The 17,178-nt window shown below is 45.6% G+C and overlaps 1 protein-coding gene across 3 annotated transcripts in view; it reads right to left on the bottom strand.

Annotated features, from left to right (window-relative positions):
• CACNA1I (calcium voltage-gated channel subunit alpha1 I) overlaps positions 1 to 17,178 on the bottom strand; it is an 85,294-nt gene that overhangs the window by 45,390 nt on the left and 22,726 nt on the right. For all 3 annotated transcript variants that reach the window (XM_058023735.1, XM_058023734.1, XM_058023736.1), the window contains exons 4-6: positions 7,282 to 7,441; positions 4,780 to 5,095; positions 4,061 to 4,153 (exon numbers count right to left, since the gene is read on the bottom strand). In XM_058023735.1, coding sequence (XP_057879718.1) covers positions 4,061 to 4,153; positions 4,780 to 5,095; positions 7,282 to 7,441 — 569 coding nt within the window. The remainder of the gene's footprint in view (positions 1 to 4,060; positions 4,154 to 4,779; positions 5,096 to 7,281; positions 7,442 to 17,178) is intronic.

Below are 17,178 nucleotides of genomic sequence, written 5' to 3'. Positions count from 1 at the left end.
AGATTCAACATAAGGACAATAAAGTATCTCAAAATAAAGGGCTTTTTTTTCCCTCCCCTCCTCCTCTCAGCACTCTTCAAAGCTGTTCTAATTCTGTTTCCCTTCATCACTGAACCCTTCTCTTCTCTTTCCTTCCCCCATATTTCAGCCTATTTTTCCTTCAGCTTCAGCATGCAGCCTTGAAAATTAAAATAATGCCTCGTTCAGATTCCTTTGCCTTCACCCAACATTTTCCCTAGTCTGTGATGTCTTGCATGTTTTATTTTAACTGATGAGCATATTACTGGGAATCCAAATTCTTCTCAGATGCACTCTGCTCAGCAGCATGATACTCACCCGGGCTTTCCCTTTTGGTTGTGTCCCTCAGCTGGCACTGAGGGAGGCAGGGCAGGGAGGTGGGCAAAAGCTGTGTGAGCATTTCTGGAACACCCCCTGTGACCGCCCCATACTCTGCAACCTCCCACAACTCCCCAACCGCAAGCAATTAGGGCTTGCCACACCTTCTCTCTGGGCCATTAGAGGAAGAGCTGAGGGCTGAGATGCCTCTCCAGGACTGCACTGTCAGCCTAGGGTTGACTCTGGAGAGGGGCTCAGGTTCACATCCCTGAGCCCTGTCCTCACAGGCACCGTTTGCTGCCATCTCCCACCAGATGAACAAAAAGGATGGGAGTGAGGAGACTGGATATGGGAACTACTCCTCAGTCCTTATTCTTTTAGCTAGAAACATTAAAACCCAAAGCAAATGAGCTTGGCTAATCCTTAAAACCACAGGCAAGTCCATAAACTCTCAGTCTCTGCTGAGCTTGGCACTGCCTCCCAGCTAGGAGAAGGACAGGAAGGGTCCCAGAAGGCTCCTAATTGAGAGATTCATCTCAGCTGGCTGAGCAGAGAGACAGAAAGAGTCAGACATGGAGTCAAAGCATTTGAGAGAAGCAGATGGAGACCCTTGATTTTGAGTCCCAACACAGAGTCCTGTTCAGCCCTGAGACTGAGCTGTGCTTTGATAAAGTAGATCCTGGCCTCATCCAGCTCAAAGTTCAAGCCCCACCTCTGCAATATCTGACAAATCTGACTAGTGCTGCAGATCCTGACTTGTCGATTACTTTTACTGCTTTACTGATGGATATCAAACTTACTCTCTGAGGCCCACACATGTAAGCACAGAGCCCTTCAAGGAGCCCCTCTGTGCTGCAATGCAGATGCCAGTGTAAGAGTTCAGAAGAGCTTGCTCCAGTCCAGGAGCCATAGCAGTGGCCGAGTAGCTGGAGAGGTGTCAAAGAGACACCTGGACCTCAAGCAGGAAAACCCAAGTGAAACACTGACCCAAGAGCAGGGAGCAGTCCTTCTTTCATATCATATCCATGATCTCTGGTCAAGGAGGAAGCATTTTAAAATATGCTGAACATATAAAATGCTTTCCCAGGTTGTTCTACAAGGCCACTCAGAGTGCCATGGTCAGTCAGCACCCTTCCCCTCAGAGAAGCACATCTGTGCAGGATCTCTAACTGTGCTGGGAGTGCATCCAGGTGGTGGAGCCTTCTTCCTGCCATATGAGCAGTAGCAGGTAATGCCCCATGTAGGTGTTTGCAAATACCATTGTAGGAAAGAAGTCATGGATGAAACACAGCTCTAGAGAGAAACTGTAGAGATCCAGCCCCAGAAGAGTAAGTCTGAGCCAAAGCTAGAATGTGAATGGAAAAGCAAAGAGTTAGGGCTTAAAACACAACTGTCAGAACAATCCTGCTTAGAAAGCCAGGCCTTCAAAGCATGGAGAAAGAGAGAAGGAAAAAGGCTGGAAGGACTGTACTTCATGAGACTTAAAGAGGGATCATCATTTCTATATGAAGATTCAGATAGAAAATGCAGCCAAATAGTATCAAGTTAGCCATGGTGGCTTGCTCTATGCTGCAAAAGATGCATCACATGCCAAGAGGTAGCAGGAAGGCTAAATACTTCCTTGGCCTAACTCCAGAAAGGTAAAGAAAATATTCCACCTAGCATATGACTCCTTTGTTCTCAGTAGTCCCCAAAGTAACCCGAGAATCATGTTCTCCTGTGTTTGACAGAAATAAACATATATGGCTTCTGCAAATGAGGAGGGAGTGTCTAGAAATGTCAATGACACTCTGCAGTAACATCTCAGGTGGAGTGTTTAATTGAGGGTTTTCGGTGCCTGCAAATGCAGAGACACAGTTTGAATCACTGTGAATCCACATGACGTGAGCCAGCACTAGAAGGATACTTAGAAACCAAAAATACGCTGACAGAATTTATTTAGTTGGAAATGTGGGGGGAAGGGCAGTTTCTGGAACTGGCCTACAAAAGACTGGGTATGTGTGCCCCAGTGCTTAAACACTGACCCTGCACAGTCCTTCCTGACTCTGGGAGAGACTGGGGTTCTGGGACAAGGAGTAAAGTCTGTGTCTATTTGCACATTCTACAAATTGGGGTATCCTGACCATGCTGATCAAAGTCAAAATGCAGGTGGGTACTAAATATCTATTGCATTGTGGGATATATGAATGAAATTCATGGGAAATTATTATTTTCTCAACTCCCAAAAAGTAGTAGATGTCCAGTTTGCCCTTGAGAACAGAAACTCCCCCTGCATCATCCCATGTGCAATCACATCTCTGCACTGTCTCTTTGGGACTCTCCAGCATCAAAGTAAAAGCAACATTCCTTAAGGTATATTTCACCTCTGCTGTCCAGGTTCGTGCTTCAGCTCACAGGGAGTATGTCATATTCCTGTTTTTATCTCCTTGTCTTTCCCTTGTGAGAATAGAATACTGTAAGGCAGGGTGAAATCAAGGATATAGTAAGATTTTTTTAAGTTGTGTTACCTGAAGAGGCCAATAGATTTTTTTCTTTTGGGCCATCCTCCATATGTACAGGCTGCAGAATTTCTCACAGAAATTGATTAAAGTCTGCTTTATCTCAAGTCATTGCATGCCAGCTTGAATGTGAACTAGATCCTGTACTAGGTCAGTCTGTTAGTGCTACTGGGTGACTGCTTCTAGAGATCCTATTTCCTGAAGGGCATGGCCCTGCAGGACAAGTGTTGGATGAAGACCAGAGTCCTGGCCAAGTCCATTCATCCAAATGCACATTGGCCTTGGAAATACACACTGAGGTCCTTGCTCAGTGACCTGAAACTAAATTGGTCCTACCACATACAGATTTTATACTTCCCATAATTCATCCTATGTCTTTCCATTTCATTCTTGACTTTGGTCCCCCAGGTGAGCAATGTGCAAGAGTCTTCATAAAAAACACAACCCTTCCTTGTTAGAAACAGGATATTCCCTCCAAGAAAACACACTTATGCAAGGGAAGCCTGAGGAACAGGGAAGCAACGGTACCATGTTCCTCAGCTCTCATCCCAGGTGCTGATAATGAATATCCTTGCAGAAAACCAACCTTCAAACTTCATTTATATAAATCCACAGGGCTTATAAACTGCTTATTAAGTTCTCATTGCTGACACACTTCTCTCTTTCCATCCTATCATTCACAAGGGATCTCACACAGCCAGTTTATTTTGGACTGCTGACACTTTTGGAGCAGTAGCTCCTTTTCGTTCATTGTGAGGAAGTAATTCAGCATGACAGATCCTGAATCTAACAAAATGTGAATCTCAGACTCTGAACCTGATAAACCCAGGTGCTGCCAAAAGCTCCTCACTTAACATGGCTCAAAAATTACTCAAGAGCTTAAACTGTATAGAGATCTAGTAGAACATCAGAGAAATATTTGGCTTTTAAGTCAACTGGTTTGAGGAATTTACTTTGCAAGTAGATCTGCCAGTGACAACATTATTCTACACTGGGCACGAATAACTTTAAAAATCAATCTTAAGTATATTTTTGAGTGAAGGCTAACAACTTATCTGACAACTATATATGTGATCCTGCCTCAGACTCTTGGTGAAAATCAACTAGCTGGATTTTCTGAAATTTCTAGAAGTTTGCTTCCCGCTATCTATGTTGACCTAACACCTGGTTTTTGTCAGCTCTTAGCTTGCATTGCTGACAAACAATTCATCAAACCTTATACTTACGATTATCAACAAGATAAAGTAGATAAAATTGTAGAAGGAATGGGCATCCATCACATAGTACATGATCTCCACCCACCCTTCCAGTGTGATCACCTGCAAAGACAAACAAGAGAAACAGGAGGGGTATTCCAGAGCTCACTCCTCAGTGTATAACAAGCAGATACTGGCAGGTTTGGTGCAACCCAAGAAAGGTGAGAAACAACAATTCATTTCAACGAAGCCAAATTTCCATTTTGGGAAATCAGCATGGTACTGCTTGGTGACACTGGCATACTGTCAAAGCCTGTGAGATCATTCTAGTCCACAGCAGGAATATTTCATTAAAATAGTTCATTTCCCTGGATCGCAGCGGGGTAAAACCCGCAGCAGGTTGCTGTGCCCCTTGGACTGGACACCGCGTACAGCCGGAGGAAAAGAAAAAAGGCATGGATTTTATCTCCCATCTGCAACACGTGCTGGGAATTAAAAAGAAAAAAAAATTCCTTTACTATAGCTGTCTGGACTGGAGGGGAAACTGGTACGAGTCAGCCTGAAGAGTGGAGCTTATTTTGGCAAGCACGTTCATGTGTGCACTGTCTCCCTTACCAGGGGAGTTACAACACCCTTTACTTTGCACCTCTGTCACACCCTGCAGAAACTACCCCTGAAGCCCAGAAGGACTGAGTTTCAAAAACAGAAATATAAGCTTGAGCCTTGTAAGGAGGCTATCTCAGACTTACCTGAAATATCACAATCCAGGCATAGCCGATGTTGTCAAAGTTGATGGCACCCTTGTGCGGGTTGGCGTTGCCTGTGCGGCACACGTTGTAGTACTGGTTCCAGTTCACACACATGCCACTGACATTGAACTCTTGCCGGACTGAATTGTAATAATAATAATCATCCTTGTCCAAACAACACTCGTGGCCTCGCTCCTTCAGCGGGGGTATTTCGTGACAGCCCATAATTCCATTATCTCCTGACAGCGAGCAGATAAAGGGCATCTCATCATCTTCCTCTGGTTGGTAATAAGGGGGCAGGACAATGTCACCTTGTCTGCAAAAGAAGCCACTGTCAAATTTCCTGTGACAAAGCGTTTCCTATCTATCAGTGATACTGGTGGGGCTGGGAGCCCCCATTCTGACATAGGGACTGCATTGGGTGGGGGATTTCCAGGTTTATTGACTCAGGAGAAGGGGAGGAATGACAGGGTTCCTGAAAACCAGTAAATTTCTAGGGTCAGCCCCCAGTTTTCAGAGCTTTTCCTGCCATCAGATCACCCCAGGCCAAATTGCACAATCAGCTTGCATGGAGATGAAAAAAAGCTGGAATGCAGAGATTTGCAGTCTGATACTCTCCCCATTAACATCAAAGCTAAATCAGATGCAATGACATTAAGGAAGTTCATCAGGCTTTACTGTAATATGTTCATATATGTAACTGCTGATGGACATGTTTTATAACATTTGGTAGTGAACCTTCTGTACTTCTAAAAAAAAATCCAGTTCATGCATAATTAATATTGCACAGATAAGCCTTAAAATTCAGAAATGGAAAGATAAAATTGACTTAACCTTAACTTTGACTCCTCCTTGACAGCTGGCATTACGGGTGCAATGTTTTATGACAAGTTCATGTATTTTTTCCAAATAATGCAAGCACCTTCCAAATGCATGAATAATTAAAATCATCTATGCTTGCCTAGCTGGAGATGAGCTAATATCAGAAAAGTGAAAGGTGGAGATGCAAATAAAAAAAAAAAAAAAAAAAAAAAGGATTAAGCTCTAGCTGGTGTATTCCTTGTAGTGCTACAATGCACAACTTTCACGTTGTGCAAATGCAGACTTTTTCTACTAAGTGTCATTGGAAGAGGACAGGTGTTGATGAAAAAGAAAAAGACAAGCTCTGATTGTTAACTAAGCAGGACTAAACTACAAAGGTATGTTGTAACTCATCCTCATCATTGGTGCATGGGCACCTTCAGAACTGATTTCCCTAGTAATGGTCAGCCAAATATTTTCTAATATCTGTCATTGTGAAGGCTGTGGCCCCAATTCACTTCTCAGTTACATCAACTCTGCATGGATATAATTACACTCATTAAAGAAGTGCTACTCCTGATTTACATAAAGGACAATCATCCTAAACAGTAGTTTTTCCCCAAGGAATAAATAAACACTGCTTTAAGCAGCTCCTACTCTGCAACTCCACTGCTGTTCTGCACATTGTATTTTCACACTTTTTTTTCCCAATTTGAGATGCTCTAAAGTTTCAGAACTGTTTAATCAGTTTAAACTGATCTACAGCTCTAGGTTTTCTTTAAGTAGTCTACACTGATAGCACCCCTGGGATTAGCATATGGTTTTAAGAAAACGTTTTAAAGCCTGAGATCTACTAAAGCCAGAGAGTCAACAGGAAGAGCTGTGCCCTGAAACTGGGTAATCGGAGAATTCATGGCAGGCAGGAGCTTTTCCACCCCACTGCCTGTGGGAGGAATAAAGCTGTGCTCTGCAGACTGCCCCTGAAACCCTAAACAAACCTCAGATACCGGAATTGACCCCTGTGTGGCTTCAGGCTCTCTTTGCCAGAAGTGTTCCCATGTTTCTCCACAAGTTTTTTGTCCCATTCAAACATTAATTCTTTGCTTCTAGATGCTCTCCCTTCTACTAACCCAGCTGTGGGACACTTCTCCCACCAGCCCTCTATCCCTTCCCCATGGCACTGGCCACATGCAATTCTACTCCTGAAGTTTTCTAGAAATTTCTCAGTGTCCCTCCAAAGGTAATGCACTACTGTTGAAAGAGACACCCAGCTCTATTTTGGAGGTGTCAAAGATGTTCCTGGATGCATCAGGCAGCACTATGGCTTTCTGTAAGGCTCCTGTGAGTGTTGTTTTCTGTCAAGAAAGAGCAGGTTCAGTATCTTTTGGCAGCATGTTTCAGAGTTTCAGTTCTTTCTGGGTGTAGGAGCACCATCCTATATCACTAGACATAGCAGCCATGCTAACCTGTGCCTTGATCAAATCCAAATGAACCCAGACTCTTGCTGTGAAGACAGAAGAAAGCCAGCTGTCTTTGCCCACCCTCCCTTTCCACTGCAAGATGTGACCAACACCCACACACTATCCCCCCACACTTGGAGTAAGTGATGCACAGAGAGCCTGGCAGAAGACATGAGCAGGCAGAGGGAAAGTGAAACATCCACAGCAGGAAGGAAGGCAGTGGTGTCTCCCAGTCACTCACACTGTGAAGTTCTCCTCCATGAAGCAGCGGTTGCGGAGCAGCCCAGCCCACAGCTGCACGCCGATGATGCCGAAGATGAAGAAGACAAAGAAGCAGAGAAGAAGGACATTCCCCAGCATGGGCAAGGTGTCCAGCAGCAGGTTCACAAGGATGCGCATGCCTGCAGGGGGAGAAGAGAACCAGCAGGAGCAAGTGTGGGACACAGGGATAGAGAGAGGGAGAGAGGAAGGGAAGGAGAAGGAAAGAAGTTTACAAGATATGCATAATAAAAGCAAAAAGCCCCATGAAAAGAAAAGCAGAGTGTCAGAAATTAACCACTGCCCAAACCTGGCCAGATTTATGGTTATTGCCCTTTCTTGTCCTAACCTCTACTGACAGGCAGCCAGCAGAGCTGCTGTGATGCTGTGATCTCTTAACCTTAGGCCTCTATCTGCAGCAGAGAAGAAAAGAGAATGAGACTTTTGGTGCCATCAGCTATCTGACTGACATAACTCCCTCCCTTTTCCCTGCAGAAGGACAACAGAGTGACAACAGTCCCAAAGGGGCATGTCAGCTCAACAGCCCCATCACCCAGTGGCTCCAACTGAAAGTCATCCCAGTACAGCAACTGCAGCCTGTGAGATCTGCATGGACAGACCAAGGCCAGCCTGCCAGTGGCATGAACTTTTTCAGAACATATAAACTAGCATAGATACTTGTTTTTTTTCAGTGACAGTATCATCAAGAGACAGTCATGAAAACCACAATTTCCTCCCCTGGCTAGTCGTCATGCCCCAGTGGGGCTGGAGCACACAAGTAGCAGGCACAGCCCAAAAAGCTTCCAGCACAGAATATCTGCCCAGTGCACACGTTTCAAAAGAAATTTTTTTTACTCTCTAATTACCTAATGAATTATTCTTGTGGTTTTATTTTCCCCTTGGCTCTTTAGCGCACAGCCACAAGTAGGGGTAAATATAGTCCATTTCTCCATGGAGCTAATGGCTTTTCCTGTGCTCTTCAGGGATGGTGAAAGCCTAGAAATTCTTCTGAGCATCACAGTACTGCCTTTATCCCTGTGCACACCTCATGAGGTTGTCTCTCCTTGTCTCCATGGAGGTCCCCCCTCAGATACCCAGAGAGTTCCTTCACTGAAGATGTTCCATGTAGGCCAGCAAATAATTAGCTAATTAGGTATTTATAACCAATTCATTGCTTTAGATGGCAGTGGAAGGGGAAAGAGGAGGGGAAGATAGGATTAGGATTCTCTGACAGCCCTTTGAGGCACAAGATAATCTCCCTTGTGTACCCAGCACCAAGTAATTACCACACAATACTATACATTATGTTCTGTGTCTGTTCCCCAGACTGCTTGCCCCACAGAGAGGGGAGGAAGGGCACCTGTGGTGGGGCAGGCAGGCATGGAATTCACAAACACTGAAGGAAGAGGGAGAAGTGTGCCTGCTGTGGAACATCAGACTGGTTTGGATTAGTAGAGAATGCTTTGGAAACAGAGCAGGGTGGAAGAGACACGAGTGGTATTTACAGGTATGTGATGTGTAGGAAGGGGAAGATGCTCATTGGTGCCTCCATGGGATCATGAAGGATAAGGGATGATGGCTCTAGCTCTAAGACCAGGCTGTGGAGCAGTAGTCAAGCCCTGATGCCTTCCTGTCCTGCTGTGTCACCAGTCACCACATAAGGCAGCTTCTAGGTGAGTACATCAGGGACACAGCTCCAGCCACTCACTGGGGATCACAGCTGTGCCCTGAGTCACTGACAGCTCTCTGAGCTCTCAGCATACCAAGTCCAACAGCACAGCCACTGAGACCTGCTGGGCCCTGGAGAAATACTCTGGACAGCCCTGGGACTTCAAGACCGTGCACCCTCACTGTAGTGCTACGTGCTCCCAGCATTAATGTTGTGTCACAGGAGGAGCTCAGTAGTTCCCACAAACTGTCCTGGTCAGTACATTAAGGAGAGCCAAGTGACACAGTACCAGTAATGCTGCAAGAGAGGGTGGTGTTTTTCAGATCAGTTGATGCTAGCTCCATTTCAGAGCTGGGTAATGGGAGAGATGAGGCTGCCCTTACGTTGAAATGCAGAACAGACAAAACAGACATTCACACCAGAATTTTACAGACAGCATCCTTGTTGGGTCAGAATTTACAAAAATTGATTTTGTCTATGTTCCAAGAAAAAGCAAATGACGTGCAAAACTTGTCTGACTTTTTCTTGGAAGCATCCTGCCTGCCCATACGTTCTCTATCCTGACTCTCAGAGGGATTACTGATGGTACAAGATTATGCTGTCCACAGCTCCAAGATCATAGCTATTGCCCCCATGTTAGGTACTCTGGGGCACGTGGGGCCACGACCCAAGAACTGGCAGGTGTCTCCTGTGGCATCTTTTCCACATCACAAAGAATTTCAGCATTAACAGGTTCTAAGTCCAAATGAAACCAGTTTGGGGTTTTGTTTTTGTTTTTTTTTTTTAATTTCACAGTTTGACAGATTAATCTTTCTCTTGCCATTGATGCTGACTATGGATATGAGATTGGCTCTTCAAAAGCAGTAATGCTGAATCTACACCCATCTAAACATTCAAACATCAGTTGCTATTGCAGGAGAAAGAGGAAGAAAGGCTGAATGGCATAAGGCCAACAGGTGATGATTTACCGGAGAAGCTGGTGGCCAAAATAATGAGGTCTCTAAAGCAACTGCCCACCAGTTGAAATGGGAAGTGCAGCTTTGGGAGTATTCTGTTTTGGGGAATTGGGATGCATTCCTTTTCCAAAGGGTCCTTGCTGGACAAGCTGCCATCCACAGCAACACCTGTGCATCTTGAATGACAAATTCTGAAAGGTGCTGGAAAGCCCCTTCACCAAAATCCTGCTGCTGCCTCCTTCCCACCTTCTGCTGCCTCCACCTGCTGTTCAGCCATTTTTCTCTTGCTCTGCCTACAACACCCCTCTTCCTCTGTGCTGCTTCTCAGCTTCTGTGCACACCTTTCCTGGGCTCCGTCCCCACTGCTGCCTTTCCCCACATCCCCATTTCTCCTTTACCATTGGCAGAGCAGAAGCTGTGCTGGCTCACAGTAAGGAGGGGATATGAAAGGGACGGTGACCTTTTCTGAAGCAACCTTTGTAAAAAGGGAACGCTGCTCAAGAAGAGAAAGGAAGAGAGGCTGGGCAGTCTGGAGGAAAAGCAAGGAGGGAGAGCATTGATGAAACAACATTCAGCAACCAAACAGCCTTCCAGGGCATCAAATATGAAAAGGTTTTGCTCTCCAAGGGAAATAAAAGCTAGAAACATTAAATATTCATGAGTGCCAGGTGTGGGCTCAGAAAGATCTTTTCTCCACTCACTCTGACCAGGGGAAGGGAGGAAATTAAATGGCCTTGTCTGCGGGCATCCAAGGAGGGAAACAATGCTCACATAATGGTTTCCTGCTGCTCACCCATGGCCTTGAGCAAGGGGTAGAGAAGGGTGCTCGATGGTACCTCGAAGGCAGGGCTGCTTCTGTTAAGACATCCCACAGGAGCAAAGCCACAGCCACTCAGAGCAGGAGATGGGGGGAAAGTATGTACAGGGATGAGAAATGGTGGGAAGGCAAGAGAAGTGACCATCAGAAGGAAGCACAGGGCTGAGCAAAGCCTCTGAGCTCCCTCCGTGGTTCAGAAGTAAACTGTCTGTCTCAGGCTGGTCGCACCCAGAGGCCCTTCCTGACAAATTCAGCAGACACCACAGTGGCCCCAGCTCCCTCCCGACACTCGCCATCAGCCCTGATTAGCCTGGCTATCGCAGCTAAGAGGACTCGTCTGCCGGGCCCGGCCCGGGGGCACCGCGGCTGGGCCGGGCAGGCTGGGCCTGCCGGGCTTGGCAGGGCTGGGCCGGGCCGGGTTGGACAGCGCAGGGCAGGGCACGGTAGGGCTGGGCTGGGCCGGGCTGAGCGGGGCTGGGCTGGGCTGGGCCGGGCCGAGCGGGGCAGGGCTGGGCTGGGCCGGGCCGAGCCGGGCAGTGCTGGGCGAGCCCTGGGCAGCCGAGCCCGTGGTGCGGGCAGCTGTGCCCGCCAGTGCCGGTGACAGCAGCTCTGTCACTTCGCCCTCTCTCCCTGCCTCCTCCTGAGCGCCAGCACAGCTGGGATGATTCACTCTCTGCGCTAACCCCGCTGAGACACGAACGGGGACCGGCTGAGGAGGGGTGAGAAACCCTGTTCCTTCTCACCTCTGAGGCTTTCAGTCCACCCCAGCTACAGCGTGAGGGACAGAGCCAACGCATGTGAAGTCAAAAGGAGATTTGAGGCCATCGTTCCCTCAGTTAGGGTAGAGCAATGGAGGAGAACATAATTCTCAGCTCCCATCTCACCTGCACCGTGTACCAAGCTAACAATTGTCATTTTAACTGGAACAAAACCAAATCTCCCTCCCATCAGCACTTGTGACTGTAGCTGGCAGGACATTTTGCAGAATGCAGAAACTGAAGTGTCATTATGTCCCTCAGCCAGGCTGCTTGTCCAAGCGTGCCTTCTTTCCTTCCTCCCCTGCCCCAGGACACATGGCAGTCCATCCAGCTAGCATGGGGTTGGCAGCATTCTCCTGTGCATGCTCCTTTATGGAAATTTTCAGAACCGAGGAACCATTCCAGCAGATAGATTGTGCAGAAAGTACACACAGAGAGACGTGCACCATCTTCTTTTCTTTTAATTTTGCAGCCAACCCCTGTAGTTAAAATAATCTCAGTTTGTGTGCACAGTGCAAGCTGGTGCTCCAACTTGTGGCCGTCCTCACTGATCTCCTGCTGACCCGAGGCTTAGCTGTCATTTCACACATTGCACTCATAAACATCAGCTCCAGCTTGGGCCAAACACTACCAAGAGACACCAATCAGCTGTGGGTCCAACAGCAGACACACTGCCAAGCTGACCTATACTATGACCCACAGCTTTTCTTGCCATGCAGATCTTTTCTCTTTGATGCATTCCTTCTAACTGAGGCCTCTTCTGCAAACAATGCATGCAAGCTAAAGGAGTTCAGCTGGAAGAGCCAGCACGCAGCTCCAGATGCTTTGTCCTCAAGCTGCAAAGCCAGCTTCACTCACGTTGCAAACCATCACTGCCTGTTTTGCACCAAGGCAAGAGAGAGAGCATGTCCAGATGGATGACCAGACCCAAATTAAATCAACTCTGGGGAAACACTGGTCCAGTTGACAGACAGTATGAGGTACTGAGAGATCTTAACCCAGTTCTGCAGCTAAGGAAAAACTGCCCCAGACACACTGGGCTCATTCAGAGAAAAGCAAAGTCTTCCCACCAATCTCTTTGTCAGGTTCTGGGTGCATTTGCAGGGTACATTTTGAGCTGGCGGTTTAGCACTTGCAGATGGTCAGCATGATCCATAGCTCAGGAGCACTGCTCAGTTCCTCACCAAATCCCTACTCTTGCCTTACTGACAAGCAAAGCCTTTTAGCATCCCTGACTGGCTCAGGCATCTCATCCTACATAGCCTGCTGATGACATAACCTCAAATTATCTTTGTCACTGCCCAGTGTAACCACAGAAGAGATCAAAACATGACATTTGTAGCACTTATAAAGCTTCAGCCCATATGGAGAGCTGTTGTTCATTTTCTCAGTAGCATGGGCATACTAATCCTCATCTTCATACAATGACTTCCCTTAGAATACTCAAGTTTAAACACTAAACTTGAGCCCCTAGTCCTTACCTTCAAGGTACTTTTCAGCTTAAGCCTGAGGTAGCCAAAAGAGAGACAAACTCCAGAAAAAACCTTTTTGGCCAGAGCTTCACCCTGCTGGAACAGAGCTTTCCAGACTAGGTTTAGAGTGCAGTCTTATAAGAGGAAAAAAATCTCTTTAAGCTTGCTCCAAGGCTCTAGAAACAATTCCCTTGGGATCCAGGGACTCACACAGACCTCACCTCTTTTCAGTCAGAGAGCAAGACATAGACCAGGTCAGGTCAGGTCATGAACATGAAAAAGAAAAGTAAGAACAGAAGAAAAATGCATCACTTAAAACACTTCCCAACAGACATTCAGCTAAAACAACCACCAAAAAGAGAGCCAATGAAACCAGAGATAAGCTCTTTTCCTTGGAGGAGAAGAGGAGCAAATAAACACACAGGCACTGCAGAGCCCCAGAGCTCAGCAGGCTGCCAAAGGGGGCTCAGGTGGTGCTGCCAGGTGATGTGAAGAAGCAAGCTCAGAAGTGAAGCCTCCTAATTGCAGACCTGACCCCACAGCTGCAGTGGCTTCAAGAAAGAGAGCAGAGCAAAATCCAGAGCATTTACCTTGACACCTAAATGCTGACATTTCTGAAGAGAGAGTGGCCACAGTCCAAGCTTTTCTGTCATCCAAAAAGTAGACACCCAAGCTCTGCAGCAGGCTGCACTTCATGATGGATGCTGTAAGCCCAGCTAAGGTTCACAGATAACAACCACAAACTCCTCCTCCACAAGCAGTCACATTCAGTACGTGCGACCTCAGCATGGTTGGTAGCCACATAATCCGTGACAGGAGCAGAAATGCATGCAGGCAAAGGCTCCAGTCAGTAGCCCCCTTCTTCTCTGTCCTGCCATTATCCCCTTGCAAGCTTTGGACTGTTAAGCAACCCTGTCTTGGAAAGTGATGACAGGTGTCAGATTATTTCTTAGAGAGGTGTCTCTCTGGGGGATTACTGTCATTCTGTTCTTTTTTGTAATACTGAACATCTAATAAGCAACACCTACTACCACCTGCTACAGCAGTTCATTCAGTGATCATCTCATTTTTTCCCCATTTATCACTGCAGTGATGACTGCATTCACTTTCGGTGAAGAGTCTATTAAAAACATACAGTGGCAGCTTTTCTTTCGGAATTGCAGGAGCCACCTAACACCAGGGACAAAAGTCAACTCCAGTGCTGTGGCTGCAAGCCACTTGCCTCCATCCTATAAATATCCTTAAGCTCTTTACGCATCTCTAGTGCTAAGTGAGACAGAATAATGCAAAATATTATGTAAAACAGTATTAATGCAACTTCTGGGTAAGATTTAACAGGGCTAATTTCCTCTTGCTGTCACTAGCATGAATCATGTTTCTTTCTACTGCAGGCAATGACATGACGTTACGTGAAATGAGTGTGAACAGGAGAATCGGTCCCAAAATACACAAAGATAGAGAAATTTAAGGTTATGGTTGTAAATTGCCTTGCCCACACACACAAAGTTTAATTTGCATTAGTGTAATATGACAGTATCATTCACCCCATAATACACTGTCATTATTGCTCACATTTCCATGGTATCCATTGCTTGATAGGTCCCATGGGACAGATTTTGCAAAACAGCTCAGCTCCCATTTAGGCAGCAAAATACATGGCTGGGCTTTTGTGATTGCTGTGTACACTGGAGGCTGAGCTTGTTTGAACAGGCAGCAGAATTGTCACAATGGGAGCTGTGAGGTCCTAAGCATTTTTTAAAATTCTGGCTCTGCAGGTTCCCCTACAGGAGAAGGGAGAAATAAAGATTCCATCAAAGGTTTCTATGACTGGTTTCCGTAATGTTTTGGTTTGGTTTTTTCCAGGCTTGCTTTACTTTCAGTAACACAAATTCTGAAGTGTTGTTACAGACTCTTGTGATTTTTATCATCAGTCTTTAGCTGCATGGCAGAAACCTTCAGGTGGGAAATCTTGGTATGACTTGAAAATCTCAGATTACAGACAAAAAAAATAAAAAAGGAGAGAAGTTTTTATTCCCCACCAGTATGGGCGGAAAAAAAAAGATATGACTCACAGGTATAAAGGTCTGAAAGCCACAGGAAAAATAAATAATTATAATCTGTGATTGTTTTTCCTTTTTCAAATCTCATGGCTTTAAAGCCATCTGAAAAACCTACAAGCCCACAATTAGTGACTTTTGAATACTTGCTAATAATCCAGAAATGAAGTGGACTGAGAAGGAAATATTACTTTCTCCCATGATCTGTGACCTCAAAAAATAGAAACTAATCAATGTATCATACAAAACAAAGCATTTCTAGGTCTCTGTTTCCTGCATTTCAGTGTTTCCCAGCTCCTTGCCATGATGCCCCATTAACAAAAGAATATAATTTTCATTATAGTTTGGGGGGTTTTCTCCAAAATTTACTTTGATTGCCCAGTTAAACACCTGGCAATACACTGCATACTTGTAATCTACATGAAAAACAGCACTGAGATCAGACAAGAAGTAATATAATAAAAATAAAAACTGAATAAAACTGGAGCCTGTCTTCAGTGACTGAAGACTTAAATTAAGTACAGGAAAAAAATTGTTTACAGTGAGTTGTGAGGCACTGGAACATCCACAGAAATTGTGGATGCCTCATCCTTGGACGTGTTCAAGGCCAGGCTGAATGGGGCTCTGAGGAGCCTGCTCTAGTGGAAGGTGTCCCTGATCTTTAGTCCCTTCCAACCCAAACCATTCCAGGCTTCTATGAGGGCTTCCTCCAGCACTGCAAAAGTGGGTTTGGTTACAGACCAGTTGGTTTGTTAAAAAGCTCCAGAGATGCATTGATTTGCAAACCCCTCCAGCATATTTTTGAGTCTTTATACTGTCCTTGACTTTGTATCAGTTTTGATTTCCTCCCTACCTCTTCTCTCCATTATCCTACACACAGAGGTGCATAAGGCCTTCATGTGCTGTGCCTGCCAAACCCTACCACTTGCCTCCTGTGCATTTCTCTTTCCAGCCCCCCTTCCTTTTTCTCATCTCTCCTGATCTTCATTCTGCTCTGCTCTCCTTCACACGGTTTCCCTTTATCCTGAGCGTGCCCATCTAATTTAGGGCTTGACTTGATAAAGACACCTGATAAAGAGCTGCACATACAGGTTAGTGCAGCTCTGAGTACAATCCCATCTCTGATCTGCCCCCCACAGGAAGCTGGCACCTTCCCCTTTAAATACATTTCAGTCACACAGCCTGATCAGGGAATGAACAGGGCTTTGTGACCTCTTAGCTTTTTCATAAGGGTGCTGCCAGAGAACATCACTCCTGTGCCCTTACTAACCTGCTCAGGCTGTATGAGAATAAATCTGTATGTATACACATTAGCACATGGTTGAGAGTGTGGTTGTTTGTCACTGAGGTGTGATAATATGTATTTGCAGAGCACCTCATACAAAGAACTGCGAGTTGGATAAGTTAAAATACTTGGAAAAATCAACAGTATCTGAGTTTCAGCTATTGCTTCACAAATAAAGCTGAGGGGGGGGGAAATTACTTCCAAAAGAGTCATTTGGAAGAGTATATTTTTGAAAGGGAATCAGTTTTGGAAGAGAAGAAGCAAGTCCTCTTGCAAAAACACTGAAGCATCCGAAGCAAAGACCCCATGGGGGACACTTAGAAGAGGAATTTCATAATCCATTTGCATTTCCAACTGCTAGGGCAGGACTGTGCCTGTCAAATGTGCTTGGTTTTTGTCTGATCTAGCTGTAAATGAGACTGTTTTACAGCCTCATATATCTCAGTCAGAAGCTCATTTCACACACGCTCATCAGTGAAATTAGTTCTTAAAAAACACATTTAGAGAAGTAAATGTCATCACTTTTCCCCCATGCCAAGTGCAGGGTTCGTAGCCAGCTTACTCTGTTTTAGGCACTGTTACAATGCCAAGCACAGGTACCTTGGTGTGGAATACAGATTTAAAACAGGCATATGCAGGTTAAACATCTGCTTTTCCTATTTCAGCACTCAGATGGTTCAGATTATTTTTATTTTGGGGCTTTGGTCTAGTGAGATGAGTGCAGAGCTGGGAGTTAGGAGATGTCAGTTGTATTCCTGAGTCTGCTGGTGACACTCACTGGGTCCCACTAACCTGGTGTGAAACATAAGAAAGACTAAAAATAACATGCCATGGTTTATATCTTTGAGATCCATAGCGGAGAAGGA

Source organism: Melospiza georgiana, chromosome 4 (genome assembly GCF_028018845.1).
Source record: "Melospiza georgiana isolate bMelGeo1 chromosome 4, bMelGeo1.pri, whole genome shotgun sequence".
Lineage (NCBI taxonomy): Eukaryota > Metazoa > Chordata > Aves > Passeriformes > Passerellidae > Melospiza > Melospiza georgiana.
This window is presented reverse-complemented; position numbering and strand designations above follow the sequence as displayed.